Source organism: Sardina pilchardus, chromosome 19 (assembly GCF_963854185.1).
Source record: "Sardina pilchardus chromosome 19, fSarPil1.1, whole genome shotgun sequence".
NCBI lineage: Eukaryota > Metazoa > Chordata > Actinopteri > Clupeiformes > Clupeidae > Sardina > Sardina pilchardus.
The window spans coordinates 12,875,039-12,895,022 of record NC_085012.1 but is presented as its reverse complement, the minus strand read 5'-3'; the positions used below and the strand labels follow the sequence as shown (position 1 = coordinate 12,895,022).

The 19,984-nt window shown below is 41.1% G+C and overlaps 1 protein-coding gene across 3 annotated transcripts; it reads right to left on the bottom strand.

The window, feature by feature from the left end:
• Positions 1 to 169: 169 nt before the first annotated feature.
• Positions 170 to 17,204, bottom strand: LOC134065699 (alpha-2-macroglobulin-like). Of its 3 annotated transcripts, none has more exons than XM_062520703.1 (35): positions 17,052 to 17,204; positions 16,489 to 16,669; positions 15,469 to 15,628; positions 15,130 to 15,182; positions 14,984 to 15,004; positions 14,708 to 14,873; positions 13,337 to 13,421; positions 12,963 to 13,095; positions 12,428 to 12,548; positions 12,176 to 12,285; positions 11,651 to 11,824; positions 8,538 to 8,768; positions 8,242 to 8,454; positions 7,886 to 8,035; positions 6,906 to 7,043; positions 6,592 to 6,679; positions 6,351 to 6,477; positions 5,972 to 6,197; positions 5,610 to 5,736; positions 5,388 to 5,509; positions 4,998 to 5,049; positions 4,722 to 4,805; positions 4,445 to 4,621; positions 4,139 to 4,214; positions 3,592 to 3,748; positions 3,419 to 3,493; positions 3,108 to 3,258; positions 2,824 to 3,014; positions 2,497 to 2,712; positions 2,271 to 2,404; positions 1,980 to 2,070; positions 720 to 788; positions 520 to 625; positions 354 to 422; positions 170 to 323 (listed from the first exon to the last, which is right to left on the bottom strand). In XM_062520703.1, the coding sequence occupies exons 1-34, from the start codon at positions 17,129 to 17,131 to the stop codon at positions 382 to 384; spliced, it is 4,326 nt and encodes a 1,441-aa protein (XP_062376687.1). In that variant the 5' UTR covers positions 17,132 to 17,204; the 3' UTR covers positions 170 to 323; positions 354 to 381. The 3 variants fall into 3 exon arrangements, with proteins under 3 accessions (XP_062376687.1, XP_062376689.1, XP_062376688.1); XM_062520705.1 differs by having other exon boundaries at positions 170 to 320; positions 355 to 422; XM_062520704.1 differs by having other exon boundaries at positions 170 to 316; positions 355 to 422.
• Positions 17,205 to 19,984: the final 2,780 nt, after the last annotated feature.

Here is a 19,984-nt window from a genome sequence, read left to right as displayed (position 1 = left end):
TAGATAACCACACCTCCGGTTTACTACAGGGATGTGTGCTGAGCCCTCTCCTTTACTCTCTCTTTACCTATGACTGTGTCATCCGTCTGAAAACAGTCGTTCATCCCACAATTTGTTGGATTTCCCCTTTACACCAGCAAGTAAAACAAATTGTGTCACTGCGCAAAAATGTATGGACTTTTTTATTTATATATTGTCAACATACACATACTCATAACATTGAAATTCATCATAATTTCTTTAATGGATTGTCATTTGCGCTTGGATCTCAACAGAAAAAACATAGCCAAGTTCACACACACACACACACACACACACACACACACACACACACACACACACACACACACACATGCAGATTCAATATATCTGGAAGCCTTCTTATGCACATGGGGAGTGGTACTCTGCCTCAGCCTGCTCACCTGATTTAGAGAGATTTCATGATCAGTCTGCTGCAAACAACACTGTATCTTCCATATGTGTTTTCAAATGTAATACTGGTTTAAAAGAGAGTCTTACTGGTTTGGTAGTAGTCATACACTTTGACCACTGCTGGCTTCAAATTGTTCACTGGGAGATCCTGTCGAATTGTCAGTTTGTACAGGGTAGGTAAACCCTTTGGAACCTTTTGAAACAAAAGATAATCAGATCGACAATGTTTGCCATTTTGAGTAAACCTGTGAGGAAAGTCTAAATTATGTACAGATATGTTTTCTTACCTCTGACAAATATGCCAGGATGTGGTCATCTTTGTTATCGACTCTGTCCACAAATATGCTGCCCTTTAGCTAGAAAGATAAATGAGCCATAAGCACCATTACAGGAGGTTATTTAATAGCTCATACTATGGTCACAAAAGTAATTGTTCCTCCGTGCTACTGTGATTAACTATCTGGTGCATTAACGGGAGAGGACTAAATGTAGAGAGAGAGAGTTCACTGGAGCACCAATTATGCTAAAACTTCAGATATTTATTTTAATGCATTAAACATACAAGACTCTGACCAAAACATGGTAGTACGTTGAAAAGTTAGTCCCTTATGTTGGCTGCCTTGCGACATTAAAATAAAAATCTGAAGATTCAACATCAGTGTTGCTCTGGATCAGTATTCCTCTCTCTTGATCAAATGATCACACAGGCAACACTGGAGGAAGAACATTCCAGTAACTGTATGGCTATTAGAAGCTGGTAGACAAGACTGTTACTTCTCCACAAATGCCTTAACATTGTTTACTGGTTATTAAAGTTATTGTGCCGTCAATAGCTTGTACAACATCCGATAGCGAAATCTAAGACAACGAAATTCGTAGCAGGGTATGTATGCTATTGAGAAAAACTGATATTTCCCCTCCTTTGTTCCCCTCAAGCAAACAGGCGGTCAAACAGAGATATCAAACAGACGAGGGAACAACATGTCACAATGCAAAAATGCTGTTTCCCTTGATGAAAGTGAAACCAGAGTTTTCCCACATATCCACTTTGGCTGAAGTTTTCAGAAAATCCGTATGGTAGGAGCAGGCTTCACTCAGTCTCTTGGCTTGCTTTTGAGAGTGCTAGACCAAACTTATATGTTTACTAAGAAAAGGAAAAAAGGTCGCACTTTGCATTCAAACGTGTTTTTTTTATTGCACAGACGCGTTTCGGCTTAGCGCCTTCCTCAGTGTGCTCAAAAAGAAGTTTTCAGAAACAATCGTTTTCAGTGATAAAACCTCAAACCGCATGGAAATAATATGGAATAAAGGAATAGACCTCCTAAATAGAGTGAATTAAGTATAAATAAATTAAAGCAGTATCCTGCAAAACCATGGGAATGTGTTGCTTTTCAGTCGCGGTAAGAAACACATCCATAACTTCCCAGCCCAAGTTACAAGAATAAGAGTTTGTAGATTTAAACGTCAGCTGTAAAACATCAACTCTGGTTGAAAATGAATGCACCTTTGTCGCTAGTCTGACCAGGGGGTTAGGATGGATGACTTACATTTTCAATAGAGGCAGAGTCCGGTGTGAAACCAGATAACATCTTCACATCTATTATAGCCATATTGGTGCTCTCCTGTGGTCCATCATACCTGTGCAAGAAAGGATACATATATGTGTCTCTAAATCCATCTTAAAAAGAACAGGTAGTATTATATGAAAAAGACATCAGTGAAATAGAAAACTACCCTGGTTAGAAAATAGTTAACCATTTTTACCTTTCACCTTTATTCTACCTTAATATTGGTTCCTGTATATACTTGAAGTGAGTAAAGGGTATAAGGATACTTACTGGACTGTGATGTCTAAGCTGAAAGCCTGTCCATTAGCCTTGTTGCACTCTCCCTCAGTTAGAGGCTTGATTTGAGTCTTAATGCTCAAGGTTGAGTGCTCAGTGGGGGTGGGGATGTTGTAGAAAAGAGCCACCTGTCACAGAAGAGAGTGATATAAATACTACTACCAGAATATCAACCATCAGTTGTTTAAAAACGCAGTAAAATATGATCTTTCACACTGACCCCAACAGAAGCACACGTGGAGCCCTTCACTTCAACGCTGTACTTCCCAGGAATGTCCTGCAGTGCTGACTCCTGGTACAGTAGTGTGTTGTGCTGGTTCACATCAAACTGGTGTTTGTCGCCACCTGCTGACTGCACTGTCACTGTGCTGGAGCCATGTGGGCTGAAGACCTTGGTGGCGTACAGAGCCAGAGCCTGCAGTGCCACCACTGTGTCCTGAGAGAATAGAAACCCAACCCTCAGTGTGGGCAAATACTAAAGCTGGAGGAAAGACCAGACACACTAGCACAACAGATGACATTTAAAAAGGAAATGTGTATGAAGCACCTGTGTGGAGGAGAAGCCTCCATATGGATTTTGCTGCTTCACCAGCCAGTTGACAATCCTGGAAGCATAGCCTAAGTCGGCAGCAGTCAGTGTGGGTTTGGTGAGAACAGCTAAGAGCACATAAGAACTCGTCTCCACAGCCAGGGAATCAGCTCGCTTTGATGAGGACTGAGACCAGTGCAGCAGACTCCCTGAGAAGACATGAGCCACATGAGATAAACGAAGCAGGTTCAACTATTTGTAAACATGTGTCTGTTCAGGTACACTGTAAAAATGTGTCCTACCACTAGAAGTTGCTTTACTGTCTAAGTGTTTCAGAAGTTGAGCGCGGATGTTCTCTTCTCCAGCGAGACTGAAGGTGTAGGCCAATAAAGCAGTGGTGTAGGTGTTGGAGAGGTCACTGACGGAGGACTTTAGAAACCTCAAGGTTTCTTCCTGAAGTAGAAAATTAAATACTTTTATTCAACAATCTACTGTAGTCCAAGGTTAACACCTCTGTTAAACCAGACATCGAACAGAAGAAGTGTCTGAATGAAACCTCTGATACGTCAGATGGTTTGTTCATGTATGTAGACCAGCAAACAGATTTACCTACCGTGACAGACATGTTCAGTTCAAGCATTGATGCAGTGATGTATGCAGTTATTGTTACATTATCACTTACACCCCCCTACAAAGGAAGAACAAACCCGACTTTAAATTCAGCATCCATCCTAAAACCACTCATTTTTGTTGATTGGTAGAACATTTGATGTACAGTATCTATACCTTCATTCTGTTGTTGAAAAGTTTCCCCTGCATATGGTAAATACCATCTGGTCTCAGTTTTCCATCAAGCCAAGTCTTCGCACTCGTAAGAATTTTTGGATCGATGTAGATAAAGGATGTTGCCTTACCCAAGGATCTCAACACAAATGCAGTCAGCCTGAAGGAAGAGATGATTACCTCTTAGAGATGGAGAAGGTGCATTGTCATACCTCATAAAGATGTTTGATTTGAGATGAAGAAGGAACATTCTCATACCTCATGACCAGGACCTAAGGGCCTGCTCTAAGTATAGGACCTAAGAATTTGTAGAATAAGACCAGGACCTAAGGTGATGTGGTCCTTGGTCTTAGGGTAGGAGCTGTGGTCAAAGACCAGGACCTAAGGACTTGTGGTCTAATCTGTGGTCTAAATGTAGGACTTGTGGTCTAAGAACAGGAGCTCTGTTCTTACAGTAGAATCTGTGATCTTATAAGGTTGGACCTGTGGTTTAAGTCCAAAGTCTGTGATCTATGGGTGTCTATGACATTATTAACTGTGGTTTACTCACCATGTGTTTCCTTGTCCACTTCTAAACGTGCTGTAGGCTCCATCATGGTGCTTGTAGTTCAGCTGCCTCTGGTATCCTGTCATTTGTAATTGGTTGATAGCAATATAACTGGTTAATATTGGCTTATTCTAGGGAAACGGGGAAGATAGGATTGATATAACACAAGACAGAAACTGAATGGTACCAACTAAATGATGTCCATTTTTAAGAGAGTTGGAGCAAGATGTAATACCCCGCAGGGGGCACGCATTCTGAAGACTGATATCTGCACTTCACTAGGCTATTAAAAGCACAATAATGGATCACCATTCTTGAGGAAATTGGTAGCCTTCTCCTTAATTTCTGCAGTGAGCTGGCCAGTGTTCTGTAGGTACTGCAGAATGTAGATATTTGGGGAGAGGATGGCCATATTCTGCTCTCCACAACCATAAGGCATCTGCAGAAGACTGTCGATGTTCTTCAGAGCACGACCCAGGATGTCTCCTGCAAGATAAAGTGTACATCAGAAACACTTGATACTGTATATAACCTTGTTACTGAATAAGCACTATTATTGGAATCAGATTAGGATATGAGGATGTACCCAGCACAGACACTGAGGCTTTAGCTGATCCCTTCACTACATTTGCTGGGAGTTCCAGCTCCACCTCCTCTGTTAGAGCACCCCCTGTTGGAACAATATAAAACTGTAAGTATACAAAACCAGAAATAAGATTAAACATACATACCAGATTCATGCAAATAGATGATGGCCAGAAGTTTCTTATGTGGTATGTGGAAGTGAGAAACAGATTGTAATAAATATATTTTTCAATTTTTTACAATTACATAAAAACTGGAAAACAAAAGCCCCATTCACCTTTTGGACACAGCAGCCAGCTAAAACTCTCAGACTTCTCAGTTCCTTCAGCCTGAGGGAACAGAATTGAAGAGACCATAAGCATTTCTGAGAAAATTCTGCTCCTGTTCCGACTTTTCAAGCTTCAGTGTTCAAGGAAGATGCTAAACAAGTTCATACGGTAGTTTGTGACATTTGTAAAGGCAATGTAGGCCTACTAAAAGGGAGCTAAAGGCTAACTGGTGTAACCCACTTCCAGTTAATTATGCTAAGCTAGGCTAACAGTCTCAGACTAGGTTATTGCGCACACAGAGAAGGGTCTGTACTCTGTATCCAATTATCTAACTCTGGGGTAGAGTAAGTTTATGATTATGATTGTCGTGTTCCTTTGAAGCGTATTGGCAGGCTTACCTTGACCTTGAGGGAACGCGTGACTGTGTCTGTGCGGCCTCTCTCTGGGACCGTCACCACCTCATTACCACAGACAGTCTGGGACGGCTCAGCGGCAGCACTCACCGTCACGCTCATCTCTCCTGTCAGGCAAGTTTCCAAGGTCACCTTCAACTCAACTGCATCAGTGTCTTAATTAAGTTACCCACTTTCCTATACCTGTTTCAGCGCTAGGCTACTCACCAAGCACAGAGGGCACCAGGGTCCATTTGAAGGTCTTCCTCCCATTTGCACACAGACAGGAGGAGTACTGACCATCAGAGGAGGGGGTCAGAGTGAAGTCTGATGAAGGGGCTGGAGTCACTGTCACCTACCAGAGAGAGGGGCTTGTGTTTAACACACACTCAAAGCTATAGAGAGGAGATGATGTTTAACACACAAACACAGATAGATACACACACACACACACACACACACACACACACACACACACACACACATAATGTATAACACTTTCCAAGCAATTGAAAAAAAAAAGAAAAGAAAAGGCTAATTAATGCTAAACTGAAATCAGCTTATTCTCAGAGTATGATTCGTTGTAATACCATGATGCACTTGGACAGGTAGTTGAAAACTGTTGCTTTGAGCTCAAAGGTCTCTCCACGGATGATGGAGTACGGCAGGGAGAGCTCCAGGAAGAAGGGCTGGAAAACTGTGAGCTTAGCTGGTGGGGCCAGACCAAAGCCCTGAGGGGACAGGCAGAAGGCCTCAGTCTCCCAGGTGGTGATGGTGTCAGGGACAGTGAGAGGGACTTGTGCTTCTCCAGACACCCTGTGAAGAGAGCACACAGGTCAGAACAAGACTGTGCAGGAGAGGTATCTCCAGCAGACCAGACAGTGCTACACTCTCTGTCTAGAAGTGTGCAGTTTTTTGATATCAAGGTCGTGGATAGTGATGTAAAAGGTTTGATTCATGGCCACTAACCCGACCTCTGCGAGGTCCCAAATCCACGTCTCTGGGAATACCGTACGAACCGTCTGGATTGGGCCATTTTCAAGCATAGGCATGGCCATGTCCATTTCAGAATATGCGACGTGGTGTCGATGGTAACCTTAATAAAAAAAAAAACGTCTCATGAACCAGTTGCCACTCAGGCATATTGCGACAACTCTCCCCCTTTACAATTACATGATCAGCTTAAAGAGTGACTGAAATTCAGCCTTACCAAAATGCCGTTCGTATCTCTCTCCCTTAAACAATAAGCAGTCGGGATTCTTCACAACCAGGTTAGTTATAGCTTTCAGTCCCAGCCTCTGATGGACACAAATTCAGGTACAGATGCAGTAGTGCTTTTACAACAGTTTGGTGTAACACTGATACAAATAAAATAGTAAACATACAAATAAAAATGCTTTGAAACTTTTAAAACACAGAGTCAGGTACACAAGTAGCAGTTTGGTTTTACAATGTATTTATGATAAAACGCAGGTAATTTCACAAAGCCATGGAGAGACAATACCATACGGCTTATTTGACTACCTTGAAAGCTGCAGTGGGCCCGTCCTGTGAGTTGGGGCCTGGCATAATGCTTCTCCTCGGCCTCACAGGAAGACACTCCATGGGATCTTCCACATCGTAACTCACTCTTGACTCCAAGCCAGGCAGTAGATTGAAAATCTGCAGCCACAGGGTAAAGGTAATGTGAAGGCCACGATAAAGTTTAAAGAGGACATAGAATGGATGAATTGAGTACTGTGTTCTCTGACTAAATGGCGTCCTCTTTGGCAACCCCAATTGAACTTCAATGGCTTTGCGATGTCTGACCACACAAGCAGGCTCTTTTCTAATTTGCCCATTTTTTTGTGTCTATTTCTAAGTTCAAGAGTTTCATATGAAGGAGGGCACAACCATGCCTCATGTTCATGATAGCTCTTTGTTTATGCATAACCTCTCATAATTCATGAAAACCAAGAAAGAAATTATTTCCATTCTATGTCACCTTTAAGCTTGAGGAAATGTATGAAGCTGCATTGTTTGTTTCAAGTTTGTTATGGTGTTAATGTGTATCAAGTTGTATGGTTTGTTTCAGGTTTGTTATGGTGTTAATGTATCAAGTTGCATCGTTTGTTTCAGGTTTGTTATGGTGTTAATGTGTATCAAGTTGCATTGTTTGTTTCAGGTTTGTTATGGTGTTAATGTATCAAGTTGCATTGTTTGTATCCGGTTTAATATGATGTCAATGTATCAAGTTGCATTGTTTGTATCAAGTTTAATATGTTATGGTGTTAATGTATCAAGTTGCATTGTTTGTGTCAGGTTTAATATGATGTCAATGTATCAAGTTGCATTGTTTGTTTCAGGTTTGTTGTGGTGTCAATGTATCAAGTTGCATTGTTTGTATCAGGTTTAATATTATGTCAATGTATCAAGTTGCATTGTTTGTATCAGGTTTGTTACGATGTTAATGTATCAAGTTGCATTGTTTGTATCAGGTTCCTTATGATGTTAATGCACCCAACCTTGTCTGTGTTTAGGCCCTTTCCTGGTTCCAAGATAGAAATGCTCTGATCCACAACACTGAGGCCACACAGAGAGCCAGGCTGAGCTGAGAGCTGCAGGGAGCTCTCCTCCCCAGGAACCGCTTTAGGGGGGGAGAACTGAACAGACACCTGTAATGCCAAACAAACAAGTCAAAAAAGGTTTGCGGTTTATGAACCAGCAATATAATCTGACTTTTACAGAGAAAAATCTGAAGGCAGACATACTTTTTCAGATAGAGAGATAGCACAGAAAGTACAGTAGTTGAATCAGTGTACAAGTAGAAATAGAAAAATAAAACCTTACAGTTGTAAAACCCAACGCTATGCTGAGGTACCTTATTTTTGTAGCACTTCTCCGTTGAGAAAGTTTTGCTATCAGCCAGGACCGTCTCACTGGGCAAGACACAGTACGCCAGGACGTGCACTGAAGGGGCCCTCTCAGCCCTGACGAACAGCTGGAAGGACACCTCACCCTTAGTCACTGGTGGGGAACCTTTCACTGAAGCCTTAGCGAAGCCATGATGAACAATCTGCCCTTTGGATACAACCTGCAACAAACAAAGACACCTGTAATGACATCTAACCAAAGAGAGAGTTTAGATGCCTGGAATGCAATCTGTGATCCACATACCATGTAAATTACATCCACAGAGTCACTGCTGAAAGTCTCCCCAGTGAAGGTGTACTTAATGGTGACGGGTATGTCTTTGCCACACTGGAGAGGATCACCTATTTCGTTGATACTGAGAGAGCTGGATGTTGGAGTGTCTGGTGATGCCGGCTTCTGTCTGGACACCGCCTTAGAAACTGAATCATGGTAAGGGGTGCGGTATGGCACATGGTCCTCCATGGAGTCGGTTGCCTTGGGAACAGTGACATGATTAGTGATAAGCTTGAAGCATTGGTAAAAGCAAGTTATGACTAGTCTCAATTATTAGTCTATAATTGTCTCATGGGGTAGCAGCAATGGCAGAGGTTTCGGTGACAACCTAACAGTAACAATGGCAAGGGCTTCAATGACTGGATCTTGTGTTGCCATTTATCTATCTTGCATGAATCAAATTACAGTCAGAGCTACATTAGCATTGGGCTGTAATGGGCAGTAGCCTCACTACTTGTAGCAACTAGTCACAGTTCTCAGTAGCTTGGTGGTAGCGTAGCTATTAACCATGTAGCTTTTCAATTGCTGTTTTCTTGACCCTGTAGTGCAGTAGCTTTACAGAAGCTACATTTTCCAGAGCATCCTTCTGGCCGCCTATACAATATATGAATCATTTAGGCTACAGTATATTCTGTATTGAAAGACAAACTAATTTTCCATGCCAGAGATAAAGCAAAATTGTGCGTGCCTTGCCAAGATGTTGGTGGTAGTATACTGTGTAGTTTTGTTGAACAAAGTCTATAGAATAGGCAGTCAAAATTGTATGTATTAGTTTTAACTTGCTCGTGGTTAAGATAAACTGAATGGGTTTTGTACTCTTAAATGTAGCACCAACACTTCAGCCAAGTGGAATGAAACTGGGATAATCAAGAGGTGAAGTTTATACAGGCAATTAATCCACCCAACAATGAAGATCAAAACATGCATGCATTCATAGGTTACATAGCATGTGCATTTGTTACTGTACTTTGAATATAATGTTTGAGTTAAGAGCTTGAGTAACAGTAAAAAGTTAGCTGGCAGTTTATCCTGCAAAGTTAAGAAATGGGCCATATCTAATTTGGGCAACACATGCACACTCTTTCAGTACTCCCTACCTTCCTTTCACTATTACGCGGAGCCTGTTATGTTGCCATAACACTGACTGAAAGCTGGTACACTTTATTGGTTCATTGTTTTGTAAATTACAAAGTAGCTTCTGATGTACACTGTAGTACACATTTGTGAAACTTATGTAACTTTGCTTGTTACATTTTGTCTTCAGGAAGCTTTTGTGTAATTAAGCTTTATTTAATATAACTGGTAGCTCAGCTCACTACATTTTCTAAGTAGCTTGCCCATCACTGGCGTTGGGTTACCAGAGTACTACAGCCCAGTTTCCAATGTCTAATTGTGATGGAGAGGAGCACATGTAGTGCAGACTGCAGAGGCTTACACGTTAATTACATCCCAAGATGTAGCCTAGATTGAAAGAAAGGAACAATGAAGGATGCATCTCGTGAATAAGGTTTTGGTGATCTTCTTGTACAGGAGAGGTTTGTGCAAATTGATTGTGGGTCTGAGTTCTGCCGTTGTGGTTCCAGTAAATGTTTGACATGGGTGGTTTGAACTTGTGAACCATGGACTGATCAATACTGATTGTTCAGCAAGTATTGTGAGCATTGGTTTTTAGTTCAGCTGTTCAACAAGAGTTTCTTGGACCTTAGGAATGAAATCCATCAGGCAGATTCTGTCCGTTGAGCTTTACAGAGTGGTAGCAGACTAAGACCAGTGTTGGGGAGTAACGCATTACATGTAATTGAGTTACGTAATTTAATTACAAAATAAATGTAACAGTAATATATTACAGTTACTGTAGAAAAAAATTGTAATTCAATTACAGGTACTTTTGAAATTTTTCAAAATTACAATTTGAATTACATCTCAATATTGTCAGCAAAACTTTGCAAAGAATATTGTATGTAAAAAGAACTGTTTCCCACCACAGCCATAGTTTGATACGGGACCTTCTGATAGGCTCTATCATGTCTACAGCGCCATCAGCGTAGGCCTACATGCCTGCCTGTAAACGTGTTATGATTATCATTATATTATCCTCACAAAAAATGTGATGCTAATTCATGTATTGAATGCCCTTGCTGCCTTGTGCGCTTGTACAGAACTGCTCGGCAGCCTGTAGACCAAGGCCGAAATCTTCGCATGGATTTGGGCACTATATATATCATTAAAAAATCAGAAAAGTAATCAAAAAGTAATCAAAAGTAATTAGTTACGTTACTCAGAAAAAGTAATTCAAATAGTTACACTACTATTACATTTTAAACAGAGTAACTTGTAACTGTAACACATTACATTTCTAAAGTAACCTTCCCAACACTGACTAAGACGTATGTTTGGAAGAAAGCACAGACGACACAGTAAGCTCACAGACATTAGATGATTTGATACAGCATGCGCTATGACACGGATATATTTTTTTAGATGTAATAGAATAAACATGTTCATTTATTGCTAATGTTCGCACAATATAAGGACACAAATCCTGAACTTATTTGTTTCAAATAGAAATACTGCCGTCCATGATTTTTTGTATGAAGTTTCAAGCAACATACGCCATGCTACCTTTACTTTGACTGGCAGTCTCCATGTTGCTTCAATGAGTATTTGCATGAATAGTCTTCTAATCTATTTTGGCCCCTAGCAGCATAATGGTCACTTTGCTTTGGTCACAGTAAAACGTCCACACCCATTGAAAATGAATGGCAGCCATGTTGCTTTGCCACTGTCTCTTGTAGCGGATATGACTGTAGGGTGACAGAGCATGCTACATTCTGCAAAAGAGTGGTGTGAGGGAGGTGGCAAGATTGGATACAGTATGTCTTCTTCCGCACTGCCATCACCTGTAGGCCTACTGTATAAAAAGCTTATCACCCTCGAGTCTCGACATAGCTTGTGCGTGGTGTTAAGGTTATGCATACCGGTAGTAAACTTGGTGGCTCGAATGGGTTATGTTGACTCTGCTCATCTTTTTACGCAGAGCGTATGATGAGTGAGGTGTAAATGGGCGCTACAAGACAACTTACGATGAGCTCAAAGTCTCCGGGGAAAGGAGTCGTGTCGAGAGAGAAGTGGGCCAGTCCATCAGCGTCTGTGGTCAGGTTCTGGAGCAGGCTGGACTCATAGGTGGGGGCTTGGCGCATCATCAGGTGGATAGTCTTATGGGCGATTCCTGTTCCATTGTAATGTCTTGCTCTGACCTTTCATAAAAATAAAAAGAAGAAGATGTTCAGAGAGTGTAAGCACACAGTGTAGTGAAGGCTGGACCAGAACTTTTGAATCTTTCCCTGTTTGTCCCAAACGTGTGTTTACAGTTAGATGTAACGTGTTGCCTAGTTGCTGGGGTTGTGGCCCTGAGCAAGGGACTTAATTCTGAGTTGCTCCAGAATATCTCTGTGGTTAATTCACTGTACTCTCTGGATAAGAGAATCAGGTACATTACGAATAATGTAAAATGGATGAACTTGTATTTAAACTGTGTTGTGATTGCCGGTTAATGTGAACTTATACAGTATTGTAATGTGATGCAATTTGCAATTGGCTGGACTCACCTTGCCCTTCAAAACTGCTTTCTCCTCAATAAGAGTGGGTAGTTCTTCAAATGTGACATTCCCAATGGAGAACTGCACTGTTATAGAATTCTCTGTTGACCTACTTATACCTGAAGAATACAAGAAAACGTCAAACCCTGCAGTTATCTAGGATCTGGGACTCACCTGATAAAATAAAGGATAAATAAAAAATGAAACTATCAGATGAGCACAGAGATCCGATATGTCTCTAGTCCACCAATAGTGACTCACCTGTTCCTTCTTCAGCCACAGTGACGTTGAAAGCAAGGACGTCCCTCAGTTTCTTTGCAGAGGGAGCTTGAGTGAGTTCAGACACACGAACAATGAAAGAGGCACAGCCAGAGGGTTTCATCTGCGGATATCAGACAAACGCACTGCTGAAATGACCGTCACACAGCTTAGGTTTTTTCCTGAAGTAGAGTGAGTTAGAGATGACGGGAGTCTGTTTGAATGTACCAGCGCCACACATCTATTCATACTGTATGCCCTAAAATGTGTGTGCAGTCTATTCTTTTGTCATTGTTGTCTCTGATGTGGGCGCAAACGTTAAAATTAAAGGACTGAAATAAAGATCCATTAAAAGTCCTTATTTTGGGTCTCTCTTCACAGTTAATTTAAAGAGTAGCTGCAGACTGTTTTGGTCTTTTTTCTATTAATTACATCTGGCTACTCATTCTTTTCTGATATCATTCTAATCTGCACCTTTGGGTGTGCATTTCATCACTTTGTTTCTCTCTCTCTCTTCAGGTGTAATGATTTTCCTTACCTCAGCTGAGTGTGTGAGACAGATGCCTTCTGTAAGCTCTCCACTGTCAATCTCACCCCCAAAATAGTCCGTACCAGGGTTTCGACACAGTGACATAGAGGCCGTCCCTGGGACAGGCTGGCCAAAGGTGTACCTGAGAACAACAACAGCGTAGGCTATTTCACAGGCCACAGACACAGCATAGACATTAAAACATCTGAATATCCTTTAAGACCACAAAACATGTCAGTTGATGCAAGCTGTGTAAAACTTCTGGTTAACCCTTGAGGGGAAATTTGTCACTGGACATTATTCTATATTGATAATCAACAGAGTAATTTCATTACAGTGTTGTGTCACTATATGAACAAAAAGCAGCACATAAACTAACTTACTTTGCGCACACTTCCAATGTCATTTCTTCTGCCCCAACGCTTACTTGTTCTGGGACTTTAGCTGTTACGTCAAACTTGGGTAAAACTGACCAATAGAGGACACAGTAAAGAGACAGACTCTCAATTAGACATGGTGAACATGACAAACCACAAATCCACCACAGACATTACTGAACATCGCACACCAACAATCACAGACATTACTCTGAACACCCTGCACCAAAATTCAGACATTACCGAACATCCAGCACCATATCCTTCTTTTTATCTTTTCTGTATTTCACATAAAAATGGTTGCCATGTTCATGACCCCATGCCATCCACATCCAAACAAAACTCTATTTAATGATTCATAATTCATGAAAACAAAGTGCTTCCATAGTTAAAGCAATAGGTTCATTTGTCATATTTGTGTTAAATTTGTTAAATGTACATACTGTACATGCATGCATTAATGCATACATCCACGCATGCATACAGTTGTGGCCGTAAGTTTAGGCTACATACATGTTAAAGTTGACTAAAAAGAGGTATAAAAAATCATGGTGGTCGTGTTCTTTGTTCAGCTAGCTATTAGCCTGTTTGATGCTCACTGAGCTCAATGCAAATCAAATCAGCTTAATAGGCTAACTAAAAAAAAACACAATGTGTGCCTCTCAACATCTCTCCTCGATCCTCGATCCTCGAGGGGCGTTCCCACTGATCTATAACTAACACTGGAGACTATCCCATTGTTGCCGCCTCATCATTCTTTATGTAAATCAGTGAGGATCGAGGCCCGAGGAGCAAGGGAGGATGTATAAAAGCCCAAATGAGAGGCACCCTATGCCAATCGCTAAGCATGGCGAAGGGTATGTGATGACATGGGGCTAATTAAAATAGCCCCATGTCATCACATACCCTTCGCCATGCTTAGCGATTGGCATAGGGTGCCTCTCATTTGGGCCAAGATAACTTTATCAGGATGCATAGTATCCTGGATCCATGACATAACTGGCTTTTAAAAAATAAAATCTGCCTGCCTCTATGAGAATTTAACATAGGGGTCTGTATATTTATGGCCGCTGTATTTTAAGGAAGAGCATTTGTTTCTTTTTTTTAAGATACATTATTACTTCACAAAAAATTGGTGTCCTTAAAGCTTGGATTTTCCTAATTTTGTTTTAAATTAAGGCATTAAGATCTATTTTCAAAATATATTTTTTTTATACCTCTTTTTAGTGAGCTTTAGCATGTGTGTGTAAACTTATGGCCACAACTGCACATACATACACACACACACACATACAGTACATACATACATACATACATACATACACACACACTGTACATACTAGCAGAAGTAGATGCTAAACCTCTGGCCAAACGTACCATATTTTTTCACCTGGAACCTGTGGGATTCTTGGCGGTCTTTTGTTTGTGTTGAAAGCCTGTAGTGACCCTGGGATGCCTCAGGGTTTAGATTGTGAGACAGCTGCACTATCTTACGCTCCGACGTCACATTCAGCCACTGGCCGATGGTGTTGCCTTGACTGTCCTGTTCAAGGTCAGAAATATGTTTACTGTCAGGACCACTAATGACCGGTATTATTTATCATGATTTATTTCCTTGAGAAACTATGTTGGCAAATCAGACTGTTGACTTACTGTCAGTGACACCGTATGGTACTGTGAAAGAGAGACAGACAGTAAATTAATCTACAAGTTCACTTTTGCAAGAGACCAAAAAAGAAAAACTGTGTGCAGCACTCTTTTAGAAATACTTAATGACCCCAAAATCTTGAAATACTCACCATCTCATCTAGTGGAATGAAATTAGTGTCCATGGTGACCACTCTGAAATGCACTGTGGGAAAGTTAATTTAGAGGACCAGTTAAATGGGGAAATGTTTCAGTCATGTTCTAAAGACCATTTATGACCAGTTGCACAGGGAAATGTTACTGACGTGTTCTGTCATGTTTGTTATGGACACATAAGATCATAAGTCATAAGTGACCGGAAGTAAGTGAGGGAGAGAGATGCGGTCGGATCAGGTATTAACCGCAGGTAATACAATACAGACTAGCTTAGTTTTAGATCAGTTATTGAGCTCTATCGCTATATAGTGAGGCATTGTGCAGTGTGGACATACCTGTTTGGCCTGGGGTGTATATGGGTTTATCTGTCTGGATGAAGGTTACGGGAGCTGGTTTTGGCCTAAACTTCACCCGACTTTCTGAGGTCCAGTAAGATGTTTGACCTTTGACCTCTACTGTGAGTTTCTGTACAGATCCTTCTTTCATCAAAGGGGCCTGTTAAGTGTACACCAGGGCGAGAGTCAGAGATAGAGGCAATCGTGGATCTGTATAGCCCCGTTTATGCAGGGGGCCATATCTGGTGCTTGAACTTAGTTCCTAGGCCAAGAGGTGTTTATACTGTCCTTGTTTATATGGTTTAGTTGGTTGAATCAGTTTTCCCTGAATGGTTTAACCCAAAAAGGTATTAGCCATATAGGCCTACACTATTTACCAATACTCAATGTATTATGCATGGGCAGCGTAGGCCTACTAATGAGGAAGGTGGGATATAGATAGTCTAAATAGTTTTCCCTTCATGGTACAGACCAAAATGTATTATGTGTACACTTTTCACCTAAATCTATAAAATCATTTCCATGAGAGATTTACTTAGTGGTCTATCAGGTACTGTGGGAATAAGTTTATATCTTGTTAGCATGGTTTTTCTTCTGTAACGTTGTGCCGAATTGAAAAAGGAACTACAGTACGCTTCGTGTTGTTGTAACACGTTGGACAGTAAAAACTTTGGAAGGAGTCTAGTGAGGCTGTATCTACACAAACTCTTTGGAAGGAGTCTAGTCAGCTAGCTACACAAACCCTTTAGAAAAAATCATTAAGGAGTCGAATAAAGCAGTATCTATGCAAACCCTTTGGAAGGAGTCTAGTGAAGTATCTACACAAACTCTTTGGAGTCTAGTCAGGTAGCTACACAGACCCTTTGGAAAAAGTCATTAAGGAGTCTGATAAAGCAGTATCTACACAAACATTTGGAAGGAGTCTAGTGAGGCATGGACTGTCTCTAATTCTGGGTGTAACTGAAAGCTTTGAAATAGTTTGAACATTGGTCCTCTGTCAGTCGAGATCATCATACTGACCCGGAACTGGAAGCAGCGGTGAAAGTCCTTGTCTGATGTTTCCTGGTGAAGCATCTTCTTCTCGTCTCCATCGGTCAGATATATGGACATGAGCATGGTCTCGTTTGGACTCAGGAGGCTGGCACAGAGTTTGGCTTCGGACCCTGACCATATCTGGGCAGGAAAGGTCACCAGGAATGACCTAAGGAGTAAATACATGTACAATTGATGGAGTGGAATTCTTTCCCATTGCATTATTAAACTTCAGTGGTTTAAACCTCAATTAGCATATTCATTAGCTGTTAGCATTATCGTTACAGCATGATAATGTGTGTTCATTTTTGCATCTCCTGCATATTCGCCTCGTTCAGTACAAGCCAAGCCAAGCCAAAGCTGTGATGTCAGCTAAAGACTTCTAGGCCTATGGAGTTTTTCTGTGTGTGTATAGCTTGCGTTAAGTTCTGAGTATGTACTGTATAGTAACACTGAAGATCTTCATTCATGTCAAATGCTATGAAATGCCTGAAATGCATAGATATTAAGAGGGGTGAGCAGTGTGGAGAGGCCGAGAGGGCTGTACTCACGGCTCTGGTGTTGCTGTGGAGGAGCAGAGAGTGTAGAGGCAGCTCAGCAGCCCTCCAATCAGGATCCTAGTGAGGGCCATTCTACTGAGCCTGTCTGCAGGGGAGAGTCACACACCAGTGCTGCTCCTCTGCACTGAACACACTTTTATGTCAACAGCCTGATGATACCAATACCCAATTTACACACACCCACACACAAACTCCCACCTACACCCACCGCCCAATGATTAACTTGCTCTTACGCCACTTGCTGTTGGCTTGTTTTTTTGGTGAGTCATCATCGCAATATGACCTAGTCTTTTACTGGAAAAGTCATCAATAAATAGCAAAGATAATACATTCTGAGAACAATATTTAGGCCAAGAATGCACATTGACAGTTTGTTACATTGTTATGATACCAGCTTGGCACTTCATAATTCTGCAGACAATTGTGCATTTCGATACTATTTACAGTGGGAAAAGGTCTAGTGGGTACTCACAGATAAAATACGGACTGCAGGCCTAACCACAACTAGCCCTGGTATAGGGATGGAACACATAAGGTGTGGTGCTGTGTGTCTTGGCATCAAATCAATCAGAATTAATATGCGATGTACTGGCGTGCCGCGTGAATAGTTACAGAGGCTATAATATTTTTAGAATCAGTTTTTTTCCCATAGGGTTACCAACATCTTTGGACTGACCACATTCCAACCCCCTAAGTCAATTGAGAAACAGAACTGAGCCCAAGCAACAGGTCCTGTGAAGCTGTGTGTAATAGTAGATCAATATAGAAAAAAAGATTAGTAGATCGTAGTTGTTTGTAAAGGTGTGTCCATGCATTTGGCAACATGCCCTATTGAGACTCCCCATTGGACTTTTAGTTACCCAAAATGCATACTGACAATAAAAGGCTTACTGTATATGAACACCATGGTGTGTAGATGCATAATCATGGTCTCAAATGAAAGGTAACACTCTGAAGCTGTATAATTGGTATTTTGTATGTCAGGGGTTCTGATTTATGACACAATATGGAATAATTCCACAGAAGTCTCTATGTTTGCATTTGTTTTGTTGGTTTGATTGGTGTGTATAAGATGGACTATTCTGCAACTTATCTTGGATAAAACAGCATGAATATTCTATTTCTATGAATTGTTATGGACCCAACATGCTGCATCTATGTTGCAACTAGAAGGTAGGGAAGAACCTAAGGCGGAGCTAAGGACATTTTTTTATTAAATTTGATTGAGGGCTGTCAATCGATAAACAAATTTAATCTAATTAATTACATACTCTGTGATTAATTAATCTAAATTAATCGCATATGGAATTTTTGCTGTTAAAGCATTTTAAATATTTCATCATTGAATAATCAGCATTAGTGACATTAAAGTTCAGAAACTCTTTTATTATTACTTTCACTGTTCAAATAATAGCCATAACAATCTATAATATGACCTAATATGCTGAAGAAATAAATTCAAAAGTGCCTCGGGAAGAAGTTTTTTTTCACATACAAGGCATTTCAGGCCACAGTTATAACCAGGGCCTCAATGTCAACACTGTTTCTTTGCATTGATTTGGTACCTTAGAGTTGACAAACTCCGGTGATATGCAAATTCCTTGCTGCAAGGCAGAGGACTTTATTTTAATCAACACTTCAATTGTATCAGCACCATCAGGCCTTTTTTTTCAAAGTAAATGTTCCAATCAATGATTCAGGCAGCACATTCCCTTCTCTCTCCTTTATTTTACAGTCTAATGGTAACTGACTAGAATGGCTCTGGGTCAAAGGTCACAATCGATTCATCTGCGTTATTTTTTTTAATCAGTTAATTTTTCTAAAATGTAATTAGTCAAAATTAATCAGTTAATTTGACAGCCCTAGATTGAGACATACAGTAGTAATATTATTTTGAGAATGCAAGCACTATACAGATTGTATATGAACACTCTTGTCATGTAAGTTTTCCAATGGTGTACTGCTACATACTGCAGCAATATGGTGTATGCAATTTATGTAGAATGTTGGGGGAGGTGGGGGAGTGGGGTAAGTGTAGCCTACTGTGGAAGGCACACTGTCTCTTAAACCAACAGACTCTCGTCCAATACAGTATTTCCACATGAGCAACAGCAGAACAGAAGATAGAAACAGAGCGTCCAACAAAAGCTCTGCTGAAAAGTTGACTCAGCGGCTGTATTTGCTCTGGGCCTCTGAGCTTTACAGTGCCCTTTTCACCGTTCCGAGAAACAAACGGAGAGAGGAATGCCTTGTTGTTATGTGGGGAAGGCAGGGGTGTAAGGGAGAGGGGGCTGGTGGCCTGGGGGGTACTTTATGTTGTGCATATGAACTATATTGTGCAGGAGTTAATTTGTCTCTGGTGCTGCCAGACACACAGAGATATGCTAATCTCACACACCAGGACTGATTAGACTCAACCAAACCCACAGGAGACAGGGAGCTCAATTTCTTTTACCTAAACAAAGGTGTCTGTCACTTTCTCAGATACTTTGTCCATTAACCTCTTAACTTATGATGCAAAGTGGAAGGTCGCTTTTGACAGCAGTCATCGCATTTCTCCTCAGCTCCTCCTATTGCTTATAGCAAGTTTATATTGTTTTTCTTGATGATAATCTCATTGATGCCGCTGTTATTGCTCATCCCCACCCTGTCATTCTGCTGCTTAATGGGGCTTTATCTGATTGCTTGAACTGATCAGAGAACTCCAAGTCCTTCTAGGTAAGTCCCTCCACTTGGTGGCCATATTGCAATGCTTTTCAGGCACTTATTGGGCATCTATTTGGGCAGAAATGCATGTGCGCAAGGCTTTGCGACACCAACCGTGCTCCAGTGGTGAGATCACAAAGGGACTAAAATCCTGCAGCTGGAACGCTGTCAGTTTTCTTGATCCTGCACACCCCTTAATATATATCTCTCTCTCTCCC

What these genes read in the sequence shown, in the direction of transcription:
- LOC134065699 (XM_062520703.1), bottom strand. Translation starts at nt 17,131, where the DNA reads ATGGCCCTCACTAGGATCCTGATTGGAGGGCTGCTGAGCTGCCTCTAC. An exon ending in TGGGACCTCGCAGAGGTCGG is followed by an intron (nt 6,198 to 6,350) that starts GTTAGTGGCCAT and finishes CTCTCTTCACAG; the next exon opens with GGTGTCTGGAGAAGCACAAG. An exon ending in AACTGAACATGTCTGTCACG is followed by an intron (nt 3,259 to 3,418) that starts GTAGGTAAATCT and finishes TTTCTACTTCAG; the next exon opens with GAAGAAACCTTGAGGTTTCT.